The following is a 25,440-nucleotide window of genomic DNA, read 5'->3' on the forward strand; positions in this document are numbered from 1 at the left end:
AAGGCAATAGAAATAAATATAAGACAAGAACACATAAGCCAAGTGGGTACTCATTAAAGAAGAAGTTTGGAAAGTAAGGAATCTCTTTGATCATTACACAACCCAGAGAAGAAAAAAGCAAGCAAGATTAGCACAGAAGGAGCAGCTGCATCAACCACAGCTGTAAATAAGTTTGAGAGAGGGAAAAGAACAACTTGAAGGGAGGAGAGGATTTAGAGGCTGTTTGTCCTCTGAACATTCTGACCTGTTCCTCCAATATTTTTATTTAATTTTACTTTCCAGCCTTGCCACTGCTGTAACTGGACATTGTACTCCTGTGTTGTGTTTTTGAGATTCCTAGCCTAGTTTTTCCACCTCGGCTTCTCTTAAGCTTTCTAATTTGTTCCTGAACTCCTCCAATTTTATTTCTTGCCTCTTGCGAATTACAAGACAAGGAGGCATTTACTTACACCTTCCAATTGTTGTTTTAACTCCTTCCTTTGCTCTTTGTGTTTGTTTCTCTTTCCTCTCTGTCCTTTGAGTGTTTTACAGTGATTTTCTGGCTGCCAGGAAGGAGTTGGTTTTGTGCAGCCTGACTTTTTAATCTTTGTTCTCCGGTTCTCACGTATTCAGACAAGCAGAACCCCAAGAATTATTTTTACACTTTGCAGCCTGGGCAAATGAAATATTCCCATGGGTAGTTACATATTTGTACTGTTTCTCTGCCTCCTTTTTAAACAACTTGCAAACGTATTTCCAAAGATTGCTTTTATTAATTGCTCTTTAGTGCAAATACAGTAGTCCCTTGTATAATAACATAGTTTATTAAATTCTTGAGAGTTTTTCCTTTGTTGGCAAACATTTCCTAATCTCAAAGATGAATACAGCGCCATACAGAAAGAACAGGTACCTGCCCACCCCTGCAGATGGTTGTGGAATGCTGACAGTGTTCATCCCCAAACTAACTTCTCAACCCTCTTTTCTTTCGTAGGGTGAGACAAACAAAACCTCCTTTTTGAGGGAAAATACTTTCCCATGATTAATTTACTGTGTGATTTGTTTTTCTAATTACTGATGGATTTTTAAAGATGATTGAAAAGGAATCCCTAACCCGGTCATTATTACTGACAGCTGTGACAATCACCAGTTCTTAATGAGTTAAAAACATTTTTCAATGGGATTTCCTCCATTACAGAACCCATCTTCAATAATAAGTATCCCTTATTAATCACCCAATTTTGTTTATAACAATACTTTTGTAGATACTTTTATTCGTTTGAGGGGGTCTTTCCTTTAGATATCTATATTCCCACAGACTTGGAGAAACCCACAATAATGCAGTACAGCCCAATAAATGATCACACAAAGTTCCTGTATATAGCACACTCACATGTTAAGAGCCAATACTCTGGGCCTTAGAATGCAGACAAACTCTTTGTTAATGTCGTATAAGATTCTGGGGGGAATAGTTAATATGCAAATGAATTTAATATGCAGGAAAAAATGTTAATATTTACTAACAGGTAGTAACAACTTTGATTATCCTTCCATTTAATTAAACTGAATCAACTTGTGATCACTCAGCCCAAGGTTATTTCCTATGATTAGCTCTTCTATGATTTCCTTACTATTTATACAAAACAAATCTAAAATTGCATCATAGGATACAGAAGGACCTAGAAAAATTAGAGGATTAGGCCAAAAGAAATCTGATGAGGTTCAACAAGGATAAGTGCAGAGTCTTGCACTTACGACGGAAAAATCCCATGCACCGCTACAGACTAGGGACCAAATGGCTAGGCAGCAGTTCTGCAGAAAAAGACCTAGGGGTTACAGTGGATGAGAAGCTGGATATGAGAACAGTGTGCCCTTGTTGCAAAGAAGGCTAACAGCATTTTGGGCTGTATAAGTAGGGGCATTGCCAGCAGATCGAGGGACGTGATCGTTCCCCTCTATTTGACATTGGTGAGGCCTCATTTGGAGTACTGTGTCCAGTTTTGGGCCCCACACTACGGGAAGGATGTGAAAAAATTGGAAAGCGTCCGGCGGAGGGCAACAAAAATGATTAAGGGACTGGAACACATGACTTATGAGGAGAGGCTGAGGGAACTGGGATTATTTAGTCTGCAGAAGAGAAGACTGAGGGGGGATTTGATAGCTGCTTTCAACTATCTGAAAGGAGGTTCCAAAGAGGATGGATCTAGACTGTTCTCAGGGGTAGGAGATGACAGAACAAGGAGAAATGGTCTCAAGTTGCTGTGCGGGAGGTTTAGGTTGGATATTAGGAAAAACTTTTTCACTAGGAGGGTGGTGAAGCACTGGAATGCGTTACCTAGGGAGGTGGTGGAATCTCCTTCCTTTGAGTTTTTTAAGGTCAGGCTTGACAAAGCCCTGGCTGGGATGATTTAGTTGGAGATTGTTCCTGCTTTGAGCAGGGGGTTGGACTAGATGATCTTCTGAGGTCCCTTCCAACCCTGATATTCTATGATTCTATGATGAAGTGAGCTGTAGCTCACGAAAGCTTATGCTCAAATAAATTGGTTAGGCTCTAAGGTGCCACAAGTACTCCTTTTCTTTTTGCGAATACAGACTAACACGGCTGTTACTCTGAATCTTGTTCCTTTGGTGACTGATGAAGAAAACTGCCATCTATCACCTCCAAGAACAACTGGGCCCTACTACTATTAGTAGCATTTGTTTGCTAATCTATATCTGGGAAGTTAAAGTTTTCATTTATGACACAATTTCCAAAAGTATTTTTCTAATACTGTTATAAAAATTTCTATCCATATCTAAGTCTGCCCCTGTGGGTCTATAGCAGACCTCTAACACTATCCTAGCAGACCTCTAACACTATCCAAACAGACAGATCCTCTTTTACCATACTTCCCCAAAGTGATTTTTACCCCAACAGATTCTGTTTTGACCATACTACTACTTCTTATTTCTTTAGTTTACCACTTTGTTGATGTACAATGCTACCCTGCCACCTTTCTGTTTATTCCTCTCTCTCCTAAACAGCATATATTTTCAAAAAGCTATGTTCCAGTCCTATCTGTGTGTCAGGGTTAGAACAGGTGAGTAAAATCACTGACAGGGAACCAGGATCCTCTGTCTCCAATGTCTATCCCTGCTAAAGTCAGGGAAAGAACTCAGGAGTCCTGGCTCTTCATCACCCCATGCTCTAGTGACTGCACCACCTGTCTGCCCCACAGGTGGGGCCAGAACCCAGGAGTCCTGACTCCCCCTCACCCTGATCTCCAGCCTCCCCAGACGCCCTGTCTGCCCCAGAGGTGGGGCCAGAACCCAGGAGTCCTGACTCCCCCTCACCCTGATCTCCAGCCTCCCCAGACCCACTGTCTGCCCCAGAGGTGGGGCCAGAACCCAGGAGTCCTGACTCCCCATTACCCTGATCTCCAGCCTCCCCAGACCCCCTGTCTGCCCCAGAGGTGGGGCCAGAACCCAGGAGTCCTGACTCCCCCTCACCCTGACCTCCAGCCTCCCCAGATGCCCTGTCTGCCCCACAGGTGGGGACAGAACCCAGGAGTCCTGACTCCCCCTGCTCTGCCCCTGACCATGCTTCCCATTTCTGCCGCAAAATGATGTCTCTTCTGGCACCACCTCAAGGCCCTGTGATGTCATGGCAGGACGTCACCCGATGACATCACCACTCACCTGCTGTTACTTTGGAGCCCAGGGGTGCCTGGGCTGACCCGGCCCTCCCCACTCTTGGGGGATGCGAAGCTGAGGCGCAGGGAGAGGCTGGCGCGACGCCTTTAAATCTTTTTCAGTGTGGCCGGTTTCCAAGGTTACCGCGGGCGTGATGGTGGCACTCTGGCCCCGCCTCCCCAAGCAGCAGGCCTATCAGGAGGCTCAGGCTGCCAGGTGGGGGCGGGGCTTCAGGGGCCGCGCGAGCGGCTTGATAGAGGAGTCGTGGCGGCGCGCGCGAGCCCCTACACCACGTACCGTTAGGCTGCCGCGCGTGGTGGAGGGGGGGCGGGGGTCAAGGCAGCGGGCCGAGCGAGCGGAACCAATCGCATTCCTGCTGGAGGGGTCAGTACCGTTGTGGGGGAGCAGAGAAGATGGTCTGGCCCCGGGCAGCTGCCTCTGAATGAGGGGCGGAGCGACCCGGGCGGGCCCCGCTGCTGATTCTCCTCAGCTCCGGCTCCCCGCGCCCTGGGGTCCGCCCCTCCCCATCCCCAGTGGAGCCGACCCAGCTTTGGGTTGGTCGCGCCCCCCCGCCGTCTTCCTACCCCCCTCCCGCCCCCGCCCCTGCTTTACCGGCGTTTCCTGGCCGCCGCAACTACTCTCCCTCCCCGAGAATAGCGGCGGCGGCGGCTGAGTGGGGGCGGGGCTGAAACGGGGTCTGGGGCCGGGAGCTGAAGGCGGGAGAGGGGGGCACGCGCTGGCACTGGGGGAGGGGAGAATTGAAGAGACTCCTCCCCCCGCCCCTTTCGCATCCCCCCGCAACGCGGCCCAGCGGCGGAGTGAGAGCCAGGACGCCTGGGTTCCCTCAATCGGTGCGTGGTCTTGGGGGAATTAACCCAGCAGGTCCAGGGGCTGCTCCTCCGAGGGCGCTGTGAGGGGCGGGGGGATCTGTGTTCACAGCGCGCTCTGGGGTGAACTGGGCTCTAGCAGGATCCTCCTTGATAAGGTGCTTTGAGGTTTACTGGTGCTACGTAGGCGCTCGGGGTTATACATTTTAAGGGTGTGGGGAGAGGCTAGGAGCTGAGCTGGGGCCACTTTTCCCTGGCCCAGACTCAAGGGGACATCTTGTTTGTGTTGGCAGGTTGGCCTGGGATTGAGGTTCTTGCACCAGCCCGGTTGGGTCCTACAGCTGCTGAAAGGGTGAAGCAAGACCTATAAATCCGTGACTGGGGTGCTGTGCGCTGTGCATTGCATCCTCGGCATAAGCTGAGGCTCTTGCCAAATGCACCTCCTCAAGGCTAGTGTTAACTCAGCGCTTTGCTCTTATGCGCCACGCCAATGCGTTATGAAGATCCAGTCGCTTTAAAAATTAAAGTGAAAAGCTTGCGGCATCAGACTGATGTAAAAGGCACGGTCTTGACAAGGAAGGTAGCCAAATAGCTGGGAAAAAAGCAGTTAGATTAATTCTGACAGCTACTTGGGTCACTCTGAATGCCAGCACTGGCAGTCTAGAGATTTTGACTTTACAGATAAGTATTATTAATAATACTTAATATTTCTCTAGTGCTTGTCATCCAAGTATTTAAAAGCATTTTGCAAAATTGAACCTGTTGGTTAAGAATTTAATACTCCATGCAGTTACTGCATTTATAGTCTCTGATAATTAAGGTAGTTAGAAGCATCCATTTACTAGAATTTAACCTGGGGGAAAAAATACTACCTAGTTTAGTGAATCATTGTGTCTGATGCTGTTTTCTTGTATGGGTTAGACTGAAATAATTCTGAGTTTTAAAGAATACCTGTTTTCTGTAAATTGTCAGTTTAGACCTATCATCATGACAACAGAAATAAGTTTCTGTTATTTCTGTATTCTTTAAGGTTTCAGAGTAGCAGCCATGTTAGTCTGTATTTGCAAAAAGAAAAGGAGTACTTGTGGCACCTTAGAGATGAACAAATTTATTTGAGCATAAGCTTTCATTCTAATACATTTGTTCGTCTCTAAGGTGCCACAAGTACTCCTGTTCTTTTTTTTGTATTCTTTAAGTATACTGTAAGTGTACTAACCAGACCTTAGTGACAGTGAGGCTTTTATGAAAAACATGGCAAATGGTTACAGCTTTTCTTTTTGCCTTACTGTAGCATGTTTTTTTTAAATAATGCTTCAGTTGATTACTGAAGGAATCTAGTTTTTCCCCTTGCTTTCAGCAACCAACTTTGGGTCAAGTGCTGCTTTCCCATGTAGTTCCTTTCATGCTGAGGGCATGCTGTAGAGCAGTGGTTCTCAAACTTTTTTTTACATGGACCACTTAAAAATTGCTGGGGGACTTGGTGGACCACTTAATGATCTTTCCAAATGTTGTTTGTACCATTAGCTATTATAAAGCGCATTGGATAAAAGCTCTCTATAAAAAAAACCCTTAATAATTTTTTTTTGTTCTACAAATAAAAGCACACAACTTATATTTTAATATCAGTAGTCTTACCTTTCTAATGCAATGGATGTGCCCTCTCTCCCCTGCCACAGCAGCCCCTAAGCTGGGGCTGGGAAGGAGGGGGGTCTCTCTTCTACCACAGCAGCCACAGAGCAAAGGCTGGGAAGAAGGGCTATCACTCCCTGGCAGCCACAGCCCTGGAGCTGGGAAAAGTCACCTCTTTCTCTGGCCACCGCAGCCCTGCACATCCCAAATTCCCCCACCCCCTATTCTCACCCCACTGCCACCCCACCTACCCTCTATTCCCCCCAAGGTTACCTCCTCACTTTACATGTGCGTCTCCTCCAGAGTCCAGGCACCTAATTAGTGGAGCCACACCTGCGTGGCTCCACTAATTAGGTGGGTGGCTCTTCATTCTCTCATGTGTGGCCACCCAGGCATGCACCTTAGAGGGAACTATCCATGGACCACCTGAATGGAACTTGCAGACCACTGGAGGTCCACGGACCACAGTTTGAAAACCTCTGCTATAGAGAAGCCCAAGCAGATGAGCAAAAGACTGCAGCGGAGTAGGTGAAACCATGGTAATCACCTCTCTCAACTCACAGATCCTTCCAGAGCAGAAGTACAGGAGGAGTCTCCTATACTACCTTTATGGGTAGGAAGAAAACAAGGACTGCAGAGGGGCAGAAGAGACCATGGTCCAAGAGGGTCCAAGTGTAGAGATAGGATCTTTCTCATGTCACCCACTTCAAGAGCTTAATATTTTTAGGTTTCAGAATAGCAGCCTTGTTAGTCTGTATCCGCAAAAAGAACAGGAGTACTTGTGGCACCTTAGACTAACAAATTTGTTTGAGCATAAGCTTTCATGGGCTACAGCCCACTTCATCGGATGCATAAAATGGAACATACAGTAAGAAGATATGTATACATACAGAGAACACGAAACAATGGGTGTTACCATACACACTATAATGAGAGTGATCAGTGTGTATGGTAACACCCATTGTTTCATGTTCTCTGTATGTATACATATCTTCTTACTATATGTTCCATTTTATGCATCCGATGAAGTGGGCTGTAGCCCATGAAAGCTTATGCTCAAACAAATTTGTTAGTCTCTAAGGTACCACAGATACTCCTGTTCTTAATATTTTTAGTAACTTGTAACTCGGATATGATCTGTCTTTCTTTGTTTTAAAATGCAATCAAACTGAGCCTCAGTCTCTCTCTCTGGGGGTGGGGAAGAGGCAGCAACGTGGCATATTGTGTCATCCATGATGGTTCAGACTGGTTGGGGCAGGTAGTGGGAAAAGAACAGGGGGAATGTGTTTTGGAGAGGCTGATCTAACAGCTGTTACTTTAACTAGTGTATGGGATATAGAGATAACCAGAGTGCATTGCACTCCTGCCGCTCGTCTTCCCTGCCCTGACTTGTTCCTTGTGCTGGTGCAGCAAGGAGGGAGTTGTAGAAGCTGGCTACCCCCATTTGAGGTTCCTTTGCTTGCAGGTGTTTTTTTTCCCATTGTCCTACCTGGTTTGCACAAATATTATGATTGTGGTAGAGAGATTCTAGAATCTTGATTGTGGCTTCCTGACCTTTTTGAAATAATGTGATGGACGCAAGCCTACCATAGTGGAGGCAGGTGCTTTGCAAGCTTCCTCCTCTGGGTCCCCTAGCACACTTTAGTCCAGTAACACCCTTACTATTCTAGTCTGGAGCTACTCTTGAACAGAGACTGAGGCCTGGTCTACGCTAGCAAATTAGGTCAGTTTAATTAAGTCAGTCAGAGGTGTGAATAATGCACACCCCTGAGTGGTGTAGTGAAATCCACCCCCTTACCATGCTGCGCAGCGAGCTGAGGCTGCAGTGAAGGGGGAACAGCGGGGGAGGGTTCAGGGGTGAGTTTCCCGGGCCAGAAGCTCAGGGGCCGGGCAGGATGGTCCCGCAGGCCGTAGTTCGCCCACCTCTGGAATCGAATGAACCCGTCCAACTAATTTCCAGTCTGGCCAGAAGTAGACTTTAGATATGGGTCATTGAAACCCCTTCTATCCAAATGTCCCATCACCCACTCCAAAAACAAAAAGCAAACAAAAAAACCCCAATAACCTTCAAGCAACTTAACAAAGATACCAAAATAGATAGGTTTCAGAGTAACAGCCGTGTTAGTCTGTATTCGTAAAAAGAAAAGGAGTACTTGTGGCACCTTAGAGACTAACCAGTTTATTTGAGCATGAGCTTTCGTGAGCTACAGCTCACTTCATCGGATGCATAGCATATCGTGGAAACTGCAGAAGGTCTTCTGCAGTTTCCACGATATGCTATGCATCCGATGAAGTGAGCTGTAGCTCACGAAAGCTCATGCTCAAATAAACTGGTTAGTCTCTAAGGTTCCACAAGTACTCCTTTTCTTCTGCAGTTTCCACGATATGCTATGCATCCGATGAAGTGAGCTGTAGCTCACGAAAGCTCATGCTCAAATAAACTGGTTAGTCTCTAAGGTGCCACAAGTACTCCTTTTCTTCTGCAGTTTCCACGATATGCTATGCATCCGATGAAGTGAGCTGTAGCTCACGAAAGCTCATGCTCAAATAAACTGGTTAGTCTCTAAGGTGCCACAAGTACTCCTTTTCTTTTTACAAAATAGATAGGTACTTCTCTAGTGAATAAAGCCTAATGCTGTAACTCAAGTTTATAAGTACTAGCCAGCAAGAAAAGAATAATCTCACCAAGGTAAGTAAAGAGACTAAACCATCAATTTCTGAAGAATTTAAACGTTCTTTTAAAATAATTCAGTGTCTGGTCCCTGTGGTTATGAAGGTAATCTTCTGAATGTGACCTAATGCTTCAAAGCTGTGTTCCAAAGTGTGTCGAAAGAATTCTTGTGCCTCTGCAGTTGACAAAGAAAGCTGTAAACTGCCGTGTATTTAGAACTGTGATTCCTGTCTCTTTCACGGCTACTATTCCAAACCCTGTGTATAGCAGTGAAAATAGAAATCATGTCCATTTCACACCCTTGCTGCAGAAGAAGAGGCAAGCACCAGGGAGCTACATACGGGAGAGGTGGATTTAAAAAATGATGCTGGGGTGAGGGTAGCAAAATCCCCCTTTTTAGTCTTTCTCCTGCCTGAGGTTGCAGGAGTAGTGGAGAACTGCCCCTCTCTTCCCTAGGGATAGACTACTGGAGTTCACCCACATGCTCCCTGCTTTAACCCACCAGATCACTTCGCCCTTTTCTCTCAGTATATTCATGTTTTCTAATAGTGAAAGCACAGATTGTGGTAAATTTCTTCCACCCACTCCTCCAGTGACACTGTGTATTCTTGGTAAAATGAACATCTTCAAAAATAAGTGTATGCATGAGCGTAGCTGGGTCACACAACAGCTGTCCAGCCCACTGAAGCTACAGCTGAGATTTTGTATTCTGGGATTTGACCTTTCTTTTTATGCCTTGGGCTTGATTTCCGGTTTAATTTATTGCTGAAGCTTACAAAAACTTTACTCATTACAAATTAAACTCATAAGTTCCCTTATCTTCTTATTTTTAAAGATCTATAAAAATCATTAATATCCAAACTAGGGCTGTCAAACGATTAAAAAGATTAAGTGTGATTAATACCGAGATTTTAAAAAGATTTAATTTTTAATCGCACTGTTAAGAACTGAATACCATTTATTTAAATACTTTGGATTTTTTTCTAGATTTTTCAAATGTATTGATTTCAAGTAAAACCCAGAATACAAAGTGTTCAGTGCTCACTTTATTATTATTTTTATTACAAATATTTGCACCGTAAAAAAGATAAAAGAAATAGTATTTTTCAATTCACCTCATACAAGTACTGTAATGCAGTCTCTTTATCGTGAAAGTGCAATTTACAAATGTAGAATTATTTTTACATCACTGCACTCAAAAATAAAACAATATAAAACTTTAGCCTACAAGTCCACATTTGTAAGTTGCAAGTTGCACTTTCATGATAGAGATTGCACTACTGTATTTGTATGAGGTGAATTGAAAAATACTATTTATCTTTTTTACTGTGCAGATATTTGTAATAAAAATAATATAACGTGAGCACCGTGCACTGTGTTCTGTGTTGTAATTGAAATCAATATATTTGAAAATGTAGAAAAACATCCAAAATATTTATAATAAATGTAAATTGGTATTCTATTGTTGTTTAACAGTGCAATTAGTAGTGATTAATTTTTTAAATCAAGTTAATTTCTTTTGAGTTAATCGCTTGAGTCAACTCTGGTTAATTGACAGCCCTAATCCAAACTGATACTGGGGAAAGCAGCCAGCTAACTTATAAACATGTTTTTTTCTTTTACATCAGCAACAGGTGCTCATGTTACCCTATCAGCACATGTAACATTTGCCAGATTCCAGAAAAAGGGTGGTGGACTGAAAGATTAACTTGTTAAATGCTTGTCAGTTGTGAGGGTATTGCGTAATTTTTTCACAATCTTATTACAAAACTTGGAAATTCCCGGCTATGCAGCACTGAATTGCTGCTTTGCATTTTAACACAAGCCTGTTTGCTTTTTATTAATGCTTTGCACTATCAGTTATTTAAAAGCTATTCTCTTTAAATGGTTTTAGCAATAATCATATGTTGTGTACTCTCTTTAGCTAAGAAATCTTGTTACATATTTTCAATATTCTCTACCTATCAGCTGGTGAAACAAGGTGGGTGAGGTAATATCTTTTATTGGACCTACTTGTGTTGGAGAGAGAGAGAGATGAGCTTTGAGCTTGAAAGCTTGTCTTTCTCACCATAAGAGGTGGGTCCAGTACAAGATATTACCTCACCCACCATGTTTCTCTAATATCCTGTGCCCAACAAGGCTACAACAACACTGAATGGCACCTGGTGAAGACCTCACAGAATCACATTTGTTTGATTTAAGATGTTCCTGGCTGCTGTTGATCTCTCCCTCCCTCTTCCTCTTACCTACCAGCCAACTCCTACTCTTTGCAGGATTTTGATTGGCCTAGCAAAGAGGCAGGGCTCTATAAATTCCACACGCACACATCCCTTTCCCTTCTGCTAAATCACCAACAGAAAGAAAGGTAAGCTCAGATAGAATAGAAACAACTCTGATTTATTGCATCATCTTAAATGTTTTTCATTTCATTTTTAATAAAAAATGAATGTTAACATTCAGTAAACACACTTCTTTGGAGAAACTCTTTGGTTTTATTTAATTAGGACAGTGAACAAATTGTTGATTCTTTTGTTAATTTCCCTCACAAGCTAATATAATGGATGAAAAGCTTGTCAGAGAATCTAGATGGCAACAGACATTTGACATTTGAAATGAGACAAGAATATTTTCTCTTTGGGGTGGTCAGGAAAGAGAAAGCTACCTGAAAAAAGGAGTTTTTTATATTCGTAATAATACTTAGCACCTTCCATCTTCAAAGCTGCTAATAAGTGGTAAAGTGATGCGGGTGACTATAAAATAACAGAATATAATGGATTTCAAAGTTGCCTTTTCAAATTAAGGCCTGGATATTGAGAAAACTGAGTTTGTGCCTCATGCCTCTTCTCTGTTAAGTGATGCTACTAATTTATATTGGAGTCATGCTGCAGCTTTTGCTGGAAACTGGTTGTGTTGGAAATGTTTTTAGGACAGTGATTGCTGTCTGAATTTCCAGCAGGAGCCTTTTTCCTTACTGTGCAAACATTAAGAGTTCATATGAGAAGGGGAGAGGAGGAAATTATCTTTAATAGCATTTATAAAACCAACTTACCCATCTGTGAGGTTACTCTGAGTCAGCCTGTCTGGCAGAGAATTGGGGTGTGTGAGAGAGAGATGGGAAGGGCTTCAGTGATTGAACTCAACATTTTTCATTAAAACAAAAAAGTATAATTTCAGAATGGATATGTAATGGATACTTGCTGTAGCATGTGTAGGATTTCAGGTAATGCTTTAAGGTGTGGCTTCTGCTGCAATGCAAGTAGTGGCCTAGCCTAAGTACCTATATTGAGAGTAAGCATGAGTGGAAAGGCTCAAGTGTAGCTTGACATAAGTAAATGACAGGGAAGTGACCTTGCGAGTCGCAAGACTGATGATAAACAAATGCAGTAAGTCAGTGGATTAGGATGAAATAAGAAACTGCATACAAGTTATTGATATTTTAGGATACTTTTAAGGAGCATATGTAACTGACAGTCTCAAATATTAACCACAATAAAGCCATAGCAACTAGTGACACAAATGCTAATGATTGTGAAATAGGTGGATAATTAACCTTTGAAAAGTGAGGACCCTAAAATAAGTGGAGTGTGGAAATTCAGATAAGGAGAAAAGGGGTGAATTAATTATGAATATGCATAGGATAAAATGGGTGTTAGCATAATGTGATATAAGAGAGGGTGGCACCCAGAACATAGTTGAAAAGAACTGGATGACTAGACAGTAGAAACTGGGATGTGCCCATTCTCCTGATTAGGGGTTTCACCACAAGTGACTGTAATAAAGATTTGTTCTTTCTTGGGGGTCTGCCATCTAACAACTCTCATATTGTGGCTCGTCTAGGGGTGAACGCTAATCAAGTAAATATTTAACTATTCAAGTAAATGAAGAAGGCTACAATGCTCAGTCTCCCTCCCCCCTGTTTCCTCTCCAAAGATATGGGCGGGGTGGGCAGGGGGAGGAAAGCAATCCAGAGGCTTGTGGAAGTGCCTCTAACTGAGCATGAACTACATGCACGGTGTGCCATTTTTGATATGAAACAGTATTTGATTGTAAAGCAATTTTGTAGATTAGACTTTATAAAGAGGGCTTCTGATTTTTGGCTTTAACCAATAAAGACATAAAATCCTAATTAAAAAAAAAATTTGTTAAACACCAGAAAAATACTAGAAATGGTAACTTGTACCTAAGGACTTGTCTACAGGGAGCAGTAATGCGGTCTGTGGGGGGTGATATCTAGTTCACTAATGTGTTGCATACTAATTGGTCCATGTAGATCTTATTAGTGTGCACTAAAGACTCCCAAGTGTGCTTTAATATAGTGTTGTTTGAAACAATATTATGTTAAAGCGTACTAGGATATGTTACTTATTACCATATATTCAAAGAGGGAGCTCCCTCAAAGCCCCCAGTTTTTGCACATCTACATAAAACTAAAAAATGCTAAAAAAATAAACCCTGGAAACAGCAACCTTGTATATAATAAATCGTTCTGCTTTTCGCTTGCTTCTCTGGTTCCAGTCATCCTGTAAATAGTAAAAAGAAAAGGAGTACTTGTGGCACCTTAGAGACTAACACATTTATTTGAGCATAAGCTTTCGTGAGCTACAGCTCACTTCATTGGATGCATTGGAACCATGTCAAGGTTCCTTCCCCACTCTGAACTCTAGGGTACAGATGTGGGGACCTGCATGGAAAAACCCCCTAAGCTTATTTTTAGCAGCTTAGGTTAAAACTTCCCCAAGGTACAAACTATTTTACCTTTTGCCGTTGGACTTTATTGCTGCCACCACTAAGCGTCTAACAAATATATAACAGGGAAAGAGCCCACTTGGAAACGTCTTCCCCCCAAAATCCTCCCAAACCCTACACCCGTTTCCTGGGGAAGACTTGATAAAAATCCTCACCAATTTGCATAGGTGAACACAGACCCAAACCCTTGGATCTTAAGAACAATGAAAAAACAATCAGGTTCTTAAAAGAAGAATTTTAATTGAAGAAAAAGTAAAAGAATCAGCTCTGTGTTTATATATATATAAATAGTGTTTGTTTGGGGACAGTGATGTTCTACAGATGATTTACTGCAGTTTCCGCTGATGTAATTGCTTCTTCTTGATGCAATGTTAAGAAAAGCTAGGTGAAGGACATAAATCCACACTGTGTAGGGGTCAAGCACAGGAGTGTATTACATACAGCGCTGACTGAGTGTCAACCTCACTTATTAGGCTCAGAGACACTGTCAATCAATTGATTATAATGGAATATATGGATTTTCCACGGGCGAGGAAAAGTGATGGGGTAGGCAGTCCCACAACCCCGGATAGGTCTAGCAGCAAGACATAATAGCACAGTAGCCAATGATCAAAGGTTACATAATGTCTCTGCCCATGGTCTCAAGTTAACAAATTTACTTCTAACATATAATTAGTACTTTAACAAATGTATTAGTATGAAAAATATATATATATATAGAATTCTGATTTGGGGTCCATAGGAATGAAGTAGCTCCTCTGATTTCCAACAGATACATATCTAGGGGTAAAAGCAAAGAAACAGTAAAAGTATATGGCAATAAAGATTGTCTTTCAAGTTGTTCATTTGTGTTTTAAGGCAGGCATTGGTCCCTGGGAAAGGGAGGTGGGAGGAGGCCATATCTTATACTGACATGCTTGAACCTTTCATAAACCCAAGGTTGGAGGTGTGGGAAGAACAGCTCCGTATAGAAGAAACTAACACAACAGAAACAGGGCTTCTTTGTTCTGTTTGCAACTTTGAATAAGACACAATTATTGCCCACAACATCCGGCGTTTTGCTGACCAGGCATATCTTAGCAAAAGCAAGGTTATCTTTGGTTATTCTGCTTTCTCTTAGCTATTGCTAGGCCTCTGACCTCTTGACCGAACTCTGGACTTTGGGCCTGTACGCAAATCCATATACCAGGTTATTACATCAGCAATGGATTTTAACCCTTCACTAGGCCATGAGAATGTTTGTTGACTCGACTTTAGGTAGTCTCTAGAATGTATCCATTTAACCCATGTAGTGACAGCTTTCAATCATAGTAGTAGGTACTGTTGCTTTTTGAGCTTGTGCCTCCATTTGCCATAGGTATCGTGATTTCTGATGCTCACCACAAAAGGGTCTAGGCAGAATGTTGAAATGACACCACCTTGGGTTCTCACTGTCTGCTACACTTAACTCTTTGTACTTGTGAATATTTTCTTCTGCTCATGCGTGTGATGCTATCCTAATTCATTCTATTTCATGAGCTGCATATATAGCAGGTCATGGCACTGGTTTGGTGCTTCAGACAAAACTGGGGTTGCATAAAACTTTCCTTAAACACAGACTATTCTACACAGTTCTAAATGTCGGGAAACTGTATTTTTTTTTTCAAGAATAATTTGTGACTAATACTTTCCCTCTTCTCACAGCATATTTAAAAGACAAAAATGGCAATTGTAAAGAACTTGAGCAGAACTCTTAGTCAGTTGCTACAGAGCCCCGGTTGTGGATGTCAGACTTCCCTTGTGCCAGTTAGATGTATTGGTGTCTCACCACGTCAGGTGACCTCAGATGCCAGCTTTCATTCAGTATCTTTTTCAGAGACTGATCATCCTCGAGTGTTAATTACAGGTTAGTCATCATTTCATTACTTCATTCTTATTTTTATTTCTCAGTTGGCAGTCATTTTTTCTATCGAGGCCTGATCCCGAAAATTGCTGAGCATCTACAAATTCCATGTAAACAACCAGGAGTTTTGAGTATTCAGCATCTCTCTAGATCATTATTATGATGTATTATTTTTTATTGCAGAAGTACCTGATGCCCTCAGTTAGGATTAGCACAATATTGTGGCTTTTTGGGCCAGTTTATTTTAGAGATATAGTAAAAGCATCCCTTTCCCTTAAAACAGCGTATTCAGTTTCTTGTTTCTGTGTAAACAAAACTCTTCTATTTTGGTTCCCATAACAATGTAGTTGAAGTATTAAGTTTTGAACTTCTCTTGGTCTATAAGGACACATAAGTAACAGTCAAATATTTCAATATCATTATCTTTTCTTTGACTTGGCTTTTGTTTTTACAGTCTCTGTTTTCCTCTTTAGGGGGCCTCGGCCAGCTTGGGGTGGGACTTGCTAAACTCTTGAGGTATGTTCTGATTTTGTAATTTTATACATCTTAAGAAGTTAAAAACCCCACGACCAAGGTTTTCAGAAGTGACTGGTTATTTTGAACGTCTCAAGTTGAGCACCCAAAATTTCTTATGAAAACTGTAGCTAAGAATCTTAGAATGCTGAATGGGACATTTAAAATTTAAAAGTCCATATTTTAAAATATCCTTAGAACTCCTGCTATTACTTCAGAAATCCAAGATGTAATTAAGATTCAAAACATAATTTTACACCGTTTGTGTTGTTTATTCTTATACCTTTCACTCATTTTAGAGCTGAAAAATGACTAGTCATTCTTCCTTTTGTTGGTATTTTTGGCCTTAGTCCTGCAAATGTATGTAATTTTGTACATGTGACTTGTCATTGGGTTCAGTGAGACTACTTGGATGCATAAAGTTAAGCATATATTTTGAGAATCTAAGGCCTTAGCTTGTGGTAAGTTTCCCTTTTTGTTTTTCATGCACTATCACAGTACTGCTGGCTTTGAGTTCCCAATATCTCAAAGAAATGTTTAATTTGTATGTCTCTTTTCATGATCTTTTTTGAATTCTGTTGATACTACATTTTTTAGAAACCCACTTTGGGTTTTCTAAAACCCACCAACTTGCTAAACACACAAACTTTTGGACCTTGCCATAATTGATGGTGTTTCTTGAAGAGAATTTCAGTGATAGTAACTTAAAAGATAAATTTTTCTATCTCTTATAGTGCAGTAGCTGCATCGTAGTTACGAATAACAGGAATGTTAAGATTTTATTTTGCAGTTGAATGGGCAAAAAGCCATAAGATAGAAACTTCGATATTTGAATTTTTCATGATAGTTTGATGTAAAGTGAATTGATGCAGAGAGAATAATAAGAGCATAAAATGATCCCTTCTAGCACTTTTTCACTGGATTATCTCACTTTTTTCTTTGTATTGCTTTCACAAGAAAACACTCTAGGAGCTGTTCATCCACATTCTTGATCTCATGTGCTGACTCCTAGATATCTGCTATACACAGAGGCAGTATTTGTCTATAGAGCATTGTAGCCATAATGGGAGCACCAAAACAAATCCTCCAAATTTGATGAGGACAGTGTGGCGGCGTGAAAGTTGTTGGGGGCAAGAGGGAGCAGCTTTCGCTTCCATCTTCAACAGATAACAGAAAGCAATATGTATCCCAGCTTTGTCAAACTTGCACTCTAATGCAAAACCTTAGCATTGACCTCAGCAATGTTAAGGCAGAGTAACTTTCCAAATGTCAGATGTGCTGATATGTTGATATAAAAGCATATGAGGTCACTATTAAGGTTGTGTGTTAAAGTGTCAGTTTGGTAAAGCAGGATTACATATTGCTTCCTGGTATCTGTTGGAGATGGAAATGCAAGCCTTAGGGAGTGTTGGAGTATGATATCAAGAGTATCTTAGGCAATAACAATGTGAAAAAGAATGTCTTTCCCCTTAACATCTTACTGGCATTTTTTTTAACATACATGGACAGTGTGTGCTGCTGCAACTTTTAACTGCTACTAAACCTAGTTTTTGTTTGCAAATTTTCTGAGGAGAGAGAAATTTTGGCACCGAGTCTGAAGCCTGGTCTATATTTAAGAATTAGATCAACCTACCTGTGTTGTTCAGGGCTGTGAAAAATTTTGCACCTTGTGCAATACAGTTAGGCCAACCTAACCTCACGTGTAGACGTGGCTGGGTCTTCTGTCAACCGAGCTATTGACTTTTGGAGAGGAAGGTTAATTACATCAATGGGAAAAACCCCTCCTACTGATATAGGTGTCATGGAGTCCCCAGGCGATGCTCTGGAACTGCTCCCTAGGAAGCCAGGCAGGACTCTGGTGAAGTCTCCTCTCTGGGAGCAGACTGTCTTCAGGGCAAAAAGCTCACATGGCTTCCACCTTCCTGGGTCTGACCTTGGAGCATTCAGCATCCTCTGCCCCTCCATGCACTTCCCACAGCAAGTCTGCCCAGGCGGGGCTCCTGAGGAAGCAAGAGGGTCCTGCACCCCAACTTCGCAGTCAGATGTGACTCTTAGCCAGCCAGTAAAACAGAGGTTTGTTAGATGACATGGTCTAAAACAGAGCTTGTAGGTACAGAGAACAGGACCCCTCAGCCGGGTCCATTTGGGGGGCAGTGAGCCAGACAACTACGTCTGCACTTAACTCCTCGTCCCCAGCCAGACCCAAACTGACTCACCCTCCAGCCCCTCTTCCTCTGGGCTTTGTCCCTTTTCTGGGCCTGGAGGTCACCTGATTCCTTTGTTCTCCAACCCTTTAGCTATCACCTTGCAGGGGGAAGGGCCCAGGTCATCAGTTGCCAGTAGACAGAGTATCGGCCATTTAGGTACACTGGGCTTTTGCTCTCCAGCAGTTACACCCCCTTATCCCATCTAGAGACTTAAGAAATGCATAGGGGAAACTGAGACACCCCTACAGTATTCAGAGGAAACATTAAGAACAGTCCCACTTAGTCACAATAGGAACCAGCTCTACTACAGCAACACAACTGGAGCCCAGTAGCTTACTCCTGGGGGAATTCTGCACTACTGCATGCACATAATTAATGAGCCGTGCACATTTTTTATTTTTTTGTGCAGAAAAAAGCTTCTGCTGAAATGTTGCTGCATTCCGCCTTTTCCCCACCAGAGGGCACTGTGGTGATAGAACACAGCAGCAGCTCCCAACCAGCTAGGGAAGAGAGAGAGTCTGTCAGGCCAGGTCAGGAGACGGGGGCTATAAGGAGCAGAGAGCGTGGGGCTGCTGGGGGTCAGACGGGAGCTCAGAAGGGCTAGTGGGGGAGGACAGACTGGGACAGGGGCTGAATGGGAGTGGAGGCGCAGGGCCACAGCGGGGAGGGAGGCGCAGGGCCATGTGGTGATGGGGGAGGGGGTGCAGAGCTACTTGGGAGATGGCTGAGTGGTAGCACAGGGACACATGGGGGCAGGAGGAGGGGGACAGGGACACACAGGGACAATGGGGGCACAGACACATGGGGACGGGGGAGGGGGACAGGGACACATAGGGATGGGGGTGGCTAGGTGGGGGCACAGACACACATGGGGACGGGAAGGGAAGCGATGGGGATTGGGGGGAGTGGGTGTCTGAGTGGGAGTGGAGGAACACATACAGGTGCAGGAACACATGGGGAAAAGGGCAGATGTACCTGACTGAATGGGAGAGGCTAGGGGTCAGCCAGTGTTTGCATGGGGGAAGCTCCCTAAAAATCCCTCCCTGCCTCCCAAAAAAACCTGTTCCATACTTTTTCCACCCATACCCAACAACCCTCCAAGTTCCCACCCAGGCTCCTTCCCAGCAATTTTACTTCCCTCTCCCTCAGCTCCTCGGTTACCCCTGACTCCCACAAGCCTTTGCACTGCTACTGAGGGGTGCGGGAAATACGGTTCTGTACTATACTTCAAATGAATTATTACTCAGAGTTCTGTGTTAATATGCCTAGTAAGGAATCTATTTGTCAAAAAATATTTCCTGAATCTTTTTTGTTGTCTGTATTGTTGTAGACATACTTACTGACAGGTATTTTGAAATAAATGACCAAAAATAAATTGAAACTGGTTTGATTATATTGTGTTATTTTGACAAAATATGCAGAATTTTGCAGAATTTTAAAATATTGGTCACAGAAATTTTAGTTTTTTTGTTGCAGAATTTTTTGGCTCAGACTTCCCCCAGGAGTAATAGCTGTACCACTGCAGCGGCTACAATGTAGACATACCTCAAGAATTAAAAAGATAGATTGACATGAGTGCTTGCACTAGACAAAGTCATACCATAAAATTTACTCTGCCCAAATGACTTCTCCAGATTAGTTCCTATTAAAACTAATGTAGCAGAACAGTGAGTGACACATTATCTTGAAGAGTACAAACTAATTGTACCATGTGCCTTCCTTTTCAGGAAGCGTTTTGGAAAAAACAACGTGATCCTGTCTGACATTAGAAAACCACCAGATCATGTCTTTTATAATGGTAAGTGACTGGATTAGCATATAGAGAAATCTTCATATTGCCTCTGATGTTGCTCATCTGCCGCAAGACACAGCCAGGCATTTGAACTATGTATAGTTCTTAAATTAATCAAACCACTTTTCAAAGTATTTTTATGATCTTGAAAATTCTGGGTGTTTCATTCTGACTTCTGTGAAATCTTCCCAGAAATTGGATTTTTTTTCCTTTGGGCAAGGTGCATTAACATACATCTTGAATATCTCCTTCCAATCTTCTTCCCTTCTGATTTTTGCTGACCAAAATACATCTTAAAGTTAAATTGGCTATGGCTTTCATCCCAGTTGGTTTAACCCTCTTGCTTCTGCTGTAAGTGTTGATGCAATTTAAAATTTCCCAAAAGAACTGGGAAATGAAATCCACATTTTGTACATACTGAAATCACTTTCTTATATGCGGTATATGCTGAAATTCATACAAGATTGCCAGTATGGATTCACATAGTGGCAGTACTGCCTTGGAACTTGGTTAGCCTCCTTTCCTTCCCTTTTGCCATAAATAGTAAACTAAAAGGAACGAGTCTAGAGGCATTTCAATAATATTATGTAAGCTGGTCTCTGACCTCACACTACAGCAGTGGTCTCCAACCTTTTTACGCCCAAGATCACTTTTTGAATTTCAGGGCAACCCAGGATCTGCCCCGCCCTTTCCCCCAAGGCCCCGCCCTATTAATTCCACACACACACACCATCACTCGCTGTCTCCCACCCTCACTCACTTTCATTCGGCTGGGGTAGGAGGTTGGGGGTCAGGAGGGGGTGCGGACTCTGGGCCGGGGCCGAGGGGTTCGCAGTGTGGGAGGGGGATCTGGGCTGAGCCTGGGGCAGGGGTTTGGGGTGAGGGGTGCAAGCTCTGGGAGGGAGTTTGTGTGCAGGAGAGAGCTCCGGGCTGGGGCAGAGTGTTGGGGTGCAGACTATCGGAGGGAGTTTGAGTGCAAGAGGGTTGGTGTGCAGGAGGGGGTACGGGGTGCTGGCTTGGGGTGCAGAAGGGGGTTCGGGATGCTGGCTCCAGGAGGGGTCTGGGGGTTGGTGCAACCTCCTGCTGGGCAGCACTTACCTCCGGAGGCTCCCAGTTGGTGGTGCAGCATGGCTGCCGCTAAGGCAGACTCCCTGGCTACCCCTGCCCCGCGCTGCTCCCAGAAGGCCCCTCTGGGGGTGGGCGGCACCTGGCTCCGTGCATTGCCCCTCTCTGCAAGCACTGTCCCCGCAGCTCCCATTGGCCACAGTTCCCCGTTCCTGGGCTGTGGGGGGCGGTGCTTGCAGGCAGGAGCAATGTGCAAAGGGAGGCCCGCCCCGGGCCCCACTGGTCACTTCCAGGAGTGGTGTGGGGCCCAGGTAGTCAGGGCGCCTGTCTTAGTGGCTGCCACGCTGTACTGCCGAGATCGCGACCGACTGGGAGACCCTCTAGGACTGACCCATCAAATGCGATTGACCAGTTGGTAACCACTGCGCTATCGGTATATGCCACTAGTTGATAGAGTATATTTGATAGAACAGAGGGTCCCAAACGGGCCTGTGGTCTGCAGAGATGGCTAATTAAACAGTGTTAGCTATCCTAGTCTTCAGATGCTAAATGTAGACAAAATACATTAAATACTCTTCTGTGAAGTGCTGAAGCTGCTACAAGGATGTTATGGGATTGCACATGGAAGAGCAGACGTCCATCAGAAAGTGTCCTTATTAAGATGTGACCCACGCTATGAAAAAATTTGCAGAGCCTTTGTGATCGAATCTTTGAGAGAGGGAGAGTGTGAGTGCTCTAGTGGCTGCTGCCTGTAGAAGGCAGAAATCTGATGCATAAAGTGGACTGAAAGATATTTCTGAATAAAGACATGGGCAAGAACCTGTGAACTCATTGGTCCTCGTGTTGTTTTTTTATTGAATTTTGTCTCAAAGTGTCATCTTATCATCCAGTTTTCTATTTGGTCCACTTTTTTAGGTCCTTTTATCTACTCTGATATCTTGGACTACAAGAATCTCCGTGAAATAGTGGTGAACAATCGAATTACTTGGCTGTTTCATTATAGTGCTTTGCTCAGTGCTGTTGGAGAAGCAAATGTTCCTTTGGCCAGAGCTGTAAACATTACTGGTAAGTGCAGTAATTACAGTAAGTGATTACAGCAGTGTTTGACTAGCCTTTCAAGTACATGACATCTCTGGAGGAGATTTTGTTTAAGTTCTGATAATTTCTGTTTGTTTGTTCCAGGTTTGCACAACGTTCTCGATATTGCAGCTGAGCATAGTTTGAGACTCTTTGTCCCTAGCACAATTGGAGCCTTTGGACCCACCTCTCCCCGAAACCCAACTCCGGATCTCTGCATTCAGAGACCCAGGACCATCTATGGAGTCTCCAAGGTTCATGCTGAGCTCATGGGAGAAGTAAGAACTTTGTTATGGATTGTTAGTCTTGATGGAAGGTGGATCACTGCGGTGTTCTTTCCTCTTCCTCTCTTCTCTTCCTACAGACATATTTTCTTAGTAGTATGAGGCAACTGTTGATGCTTTGCCTGAGGGGTTTGGGGTGGGGAAATCATAAGTTCCGTGTGAGGAATTAGCATGAAGTTGGAAGTTCACGAACACTTGAGTTTTAGTATTGTTTTAGCTACTGACTCTTTGTGACCATAGGAAAATATTTCAGCACGGCATGGTTTGGACAGCTGAGGAATGGCACATTAGTACCGGAAAGTCTTCCTACAATATATTTTCGAATGACTCCAGAGATCAGGATGGATACCGATCATCAGAGTGGATTAAATCAAATCAAAATAACTGACTGTTCTTATTTAATTCATATTTGTTATTTAAATGTTGCATATTCTGGCATGGTAGAGGAGGGAAAGGGTAGGAATGGTGGCGGGGCACACAGTGCCTCTGATATGTGGGAATGGAGGTCACGGAGCCTCTGACATATGACACCAATGGCATGAGGAAGCGGGACATGGGGGTGGGGGGTCACACAAAGCTCCTGGCTTGTGGAAATGGGTTGTAGCACAGAGTCCGTGGCATGGGGACGTGGGTGCACACAGAACTGCTGGCAGGATAAAAGAGTGATGGAGGGCTTATAGCAAATCTGTGAAATACAGAGGGAAAGGAGCTTGGGGGGGGGGGGGGGGGAATGGAGGGATGCAAAGAACTGTTGGTGTATGCAATGTGTTTAGTCTAGAGAAGCAACAAAGTGTGCAACCCTCTAGTTTCATGTCTAAAGTCTTGCTCGTCTCCTTCTTCAACAGTACTACCACTACCGGTATGGGCTAGACTTCCGATGTCTGAGGTATCCTGGAATTATCTCTGCTGACTCTCAGCCTGGTGGGGGAACAACTGGTAGGAAACTCTTTTTCCATGTTTCAGTATTATAGGTGAGAACATTAGTGTGCAAGCTGATTGCCCCACATAGCAAAGATGAGAGGGACATCAGGGTGTAATTTGTCTGGTGACCTCATTTGCCAAGAAACAACTAACCAGTCACTTTGAAATGCATTCACATAAATGAATAATGGCCATCATATATAGGTGTAGTCACAGACCAGCAGGGCTGGCTCCAGGCACCAGCATTCTAAGCAGGTGCTTGGGGCGGAAGCTTGAAAGGAGCGGCTGTTTAAACGCGGCGGTGGCAATTTGGCGGCAGCTTCTCTGTTCCGCCGGTCACGGCAGCAAATCGGCAGCAGCTTCTCTCTTTTGCCGTCCGTGGCGGCAGTTTTTTTCACTGCTTGGGGCAGCAAAAACTGTAGAGCCGGCCCTGCAGACAAATCTGTTGTATCGTATTTTAATACCAAATATTGTGTACTGTGTTGTACAGTGTGCCTATCAATGTCTAACTTAGAGTGCACCTGCATACATCGTCCAGTGAAAGTCATTTGAGGGCATTTTTGCTGATTAAAAGAATGGTCTCATGAGAAAAAGTGGAACTTTCAGGAGACTAAGGTTGTGTAAAATGAAACACTGCTTCATCTAAATAACTCCTGAAATGCAGGTGAAAATACAAAGCATACTTCTGCTGAAACTAATCTGAGAGGTGCTGAATGGCCCCAGGGAACAGGAATGAAATATGATTCCACCCCAGAGATGGCTGCATTTCTAGAATTCTGAAAAGAATTTTTAATATTTTATTTATTTGCATTACCATAGCATGTTGAAGCCCAAGTCATAGACCAAGACCCCCATTATGCTGGTGTACAAACACAGAACAACAAAGACAGCCCCTGCCCCAATGAGCTTATGATCTACGTGTAAGACAGATGAGTACAGATGGGGGAGTACAAGGAAACTTTTTTTTCCTTCAGACTATGCAGTCCAGATTTTCCATGATGCCATAAAGAATGGCAAATTCCAGTGCAACCTAAAATCAGACACACACCTCCCAATGATGTATATCGATGACTGCCTGAAGGCTACGCTAGATGTCATGGAAGTGCCTTCCGCTTCACTTAGCATGAGGACTTACAACATCAGTGCCATGAGCTTCTCTCCTGAGGAGCTGGTGCAAGAGGTCAAGAAGCATATTCCTGAGCTCCAGGTGACCTACAATGTGGATGCTGTCAGGCAAGCCATTGGTTAGTATCTGCTTTTTCATTCCATTCCATTCCAGTGATCCTGTATCAAACTTGTCTGGGTGAAGTCAGATGCTGGGACAGAACAGTATTTCCCTTTTTCCCCCCCTCATCTCCTATGTGTTCTCCTTAGACACTTGCAGTTTATTTTGATCTTGATGACATCTGGAAGTGTTGCTGTACTATTTGAAACTCTACTCTGGTACCTACTTATGAAACTTTGAAAGATCTTTGCTATAAATCTCATGCTCTGGGTTTTTTCCTCCCCCCCTTCCCTTCCTTGTAGCTGACAGTTGGCCGATGAACTTTGATGACAGCAATGCCCGGAGAGATTGGGGATGGAAACATGACTTTGATCTTTCTGAACTGGTGACCACAATGTTTAATATCCTTGGCTCTGACTCCCGGGTAGCCCACATTAACTGAAACTCCTTTTCAAACCTGGTTTCCAAACTCCGACAGAGGACCAGGGAGAAACTGCTGAATTAGTTCATTATGCTCTAAGTCTTATAGCAGGTAAATCATAAACTTTACATATATTGCAATAGAGTTGAGGTTTAAATACTATAGTTTGAATTCAGTGTGGTTATTTGAGACAGTACCAAATTATTTAGTAAAACTACAGCATCATTAAATGAGAAACATATAGGGTTCTTGAATTTTAGCATTTAAGAAGCTAGAAAAAAAAATCTCACTATAGGGCTGGTAATGCTATGCAGTCATTCCTACTGCCTGAGTATCCTTCTGAAAACAACACATGGCAACATTACAAAGCCTTGTGCTTAGACACATACTGAAGGATTGACAAAGTATACATTAATTAATCATTTCCTTAGTGGAGGTAGCTAATTGTGGATTGTAGGAAGGTGGGATTGTCCCTTCCCTCTCCCACCAACAGTTAAGAGATCAGAAGAGCCATTTTATTTTTAAACGTGAC

At 43.3% G+C, this 25,440-nt stretch overlaps 1 protein-coding gene across 5 annotated transcripts; it reads left to right on the top strand.

The window, feature by feature from the left end:
* The first annotated feature begins 3,724 nt into the window (after window positions 1-3,724).
* Window positions 3,725-25,182, top strand: LOC102930668 (L-threonine 3-dehydrogenase, mitochondrial). 5 transcript variants are annotated; one of them, XM_043542099.1, is made up of 10 exons: window positions 3,927-4,032; window positions 4,769-4,924; window positions 15,205-15,406; window positions 15,877-15,919; window positions 19,851-19,921; window positions 21,896-22,045; window positions 22,163-22,335; window positions 23,187-23,277; window positions 24,237-24,506; window positions 24,790-25,182. In XM_043542099.1, exons 3-10 carry the CDS (start codon window positions 15,223-15,225, stop codon window positions 24,927-24,929), a joined length of 1,122 nt encoding a protein of 373 aa, XP_043398034.1. In that variant the 5' UTR covers window positions 3,927-4,032; window positions 4,769-4,924; window positions 15,205-15,222; the 3' UTR covers window positions 24,930-25,182. The 5 variants fall into 5 exon arrangements, with proteins under 5 accessions (XP_043398036.1, XP_037749788.1, XP_043398034.1 ...); XM_043542101.1 differs by lacking the exons at window positions 3,927-4,032; window positions 4,769-4,924 and adding an exon at window positions 3,725-3,864; XM_037893860.2 differs by lacking the exon at window positions 4,769-4,924 and having other exon boundaries at window positions 3,890-4,032.
* Window positions 25,183-25,440: the final 258 nt, after the last annotated feature.

The sequence above is a fragment of the Chelonia mydas genome, chromosome 3 (assembly GCF_015237465.2).
Source record: "Chelonia mydas isolate rCheMyd1 chromosome 3, rCheMyd1.pri.v2, whole genome shotgun sequence".
NCBI classification, from domain to species: Eukaryota; Metazoa; Chordata; order Testudines; family Cheloniidae; genus Chelonia; species Chelonia mydas.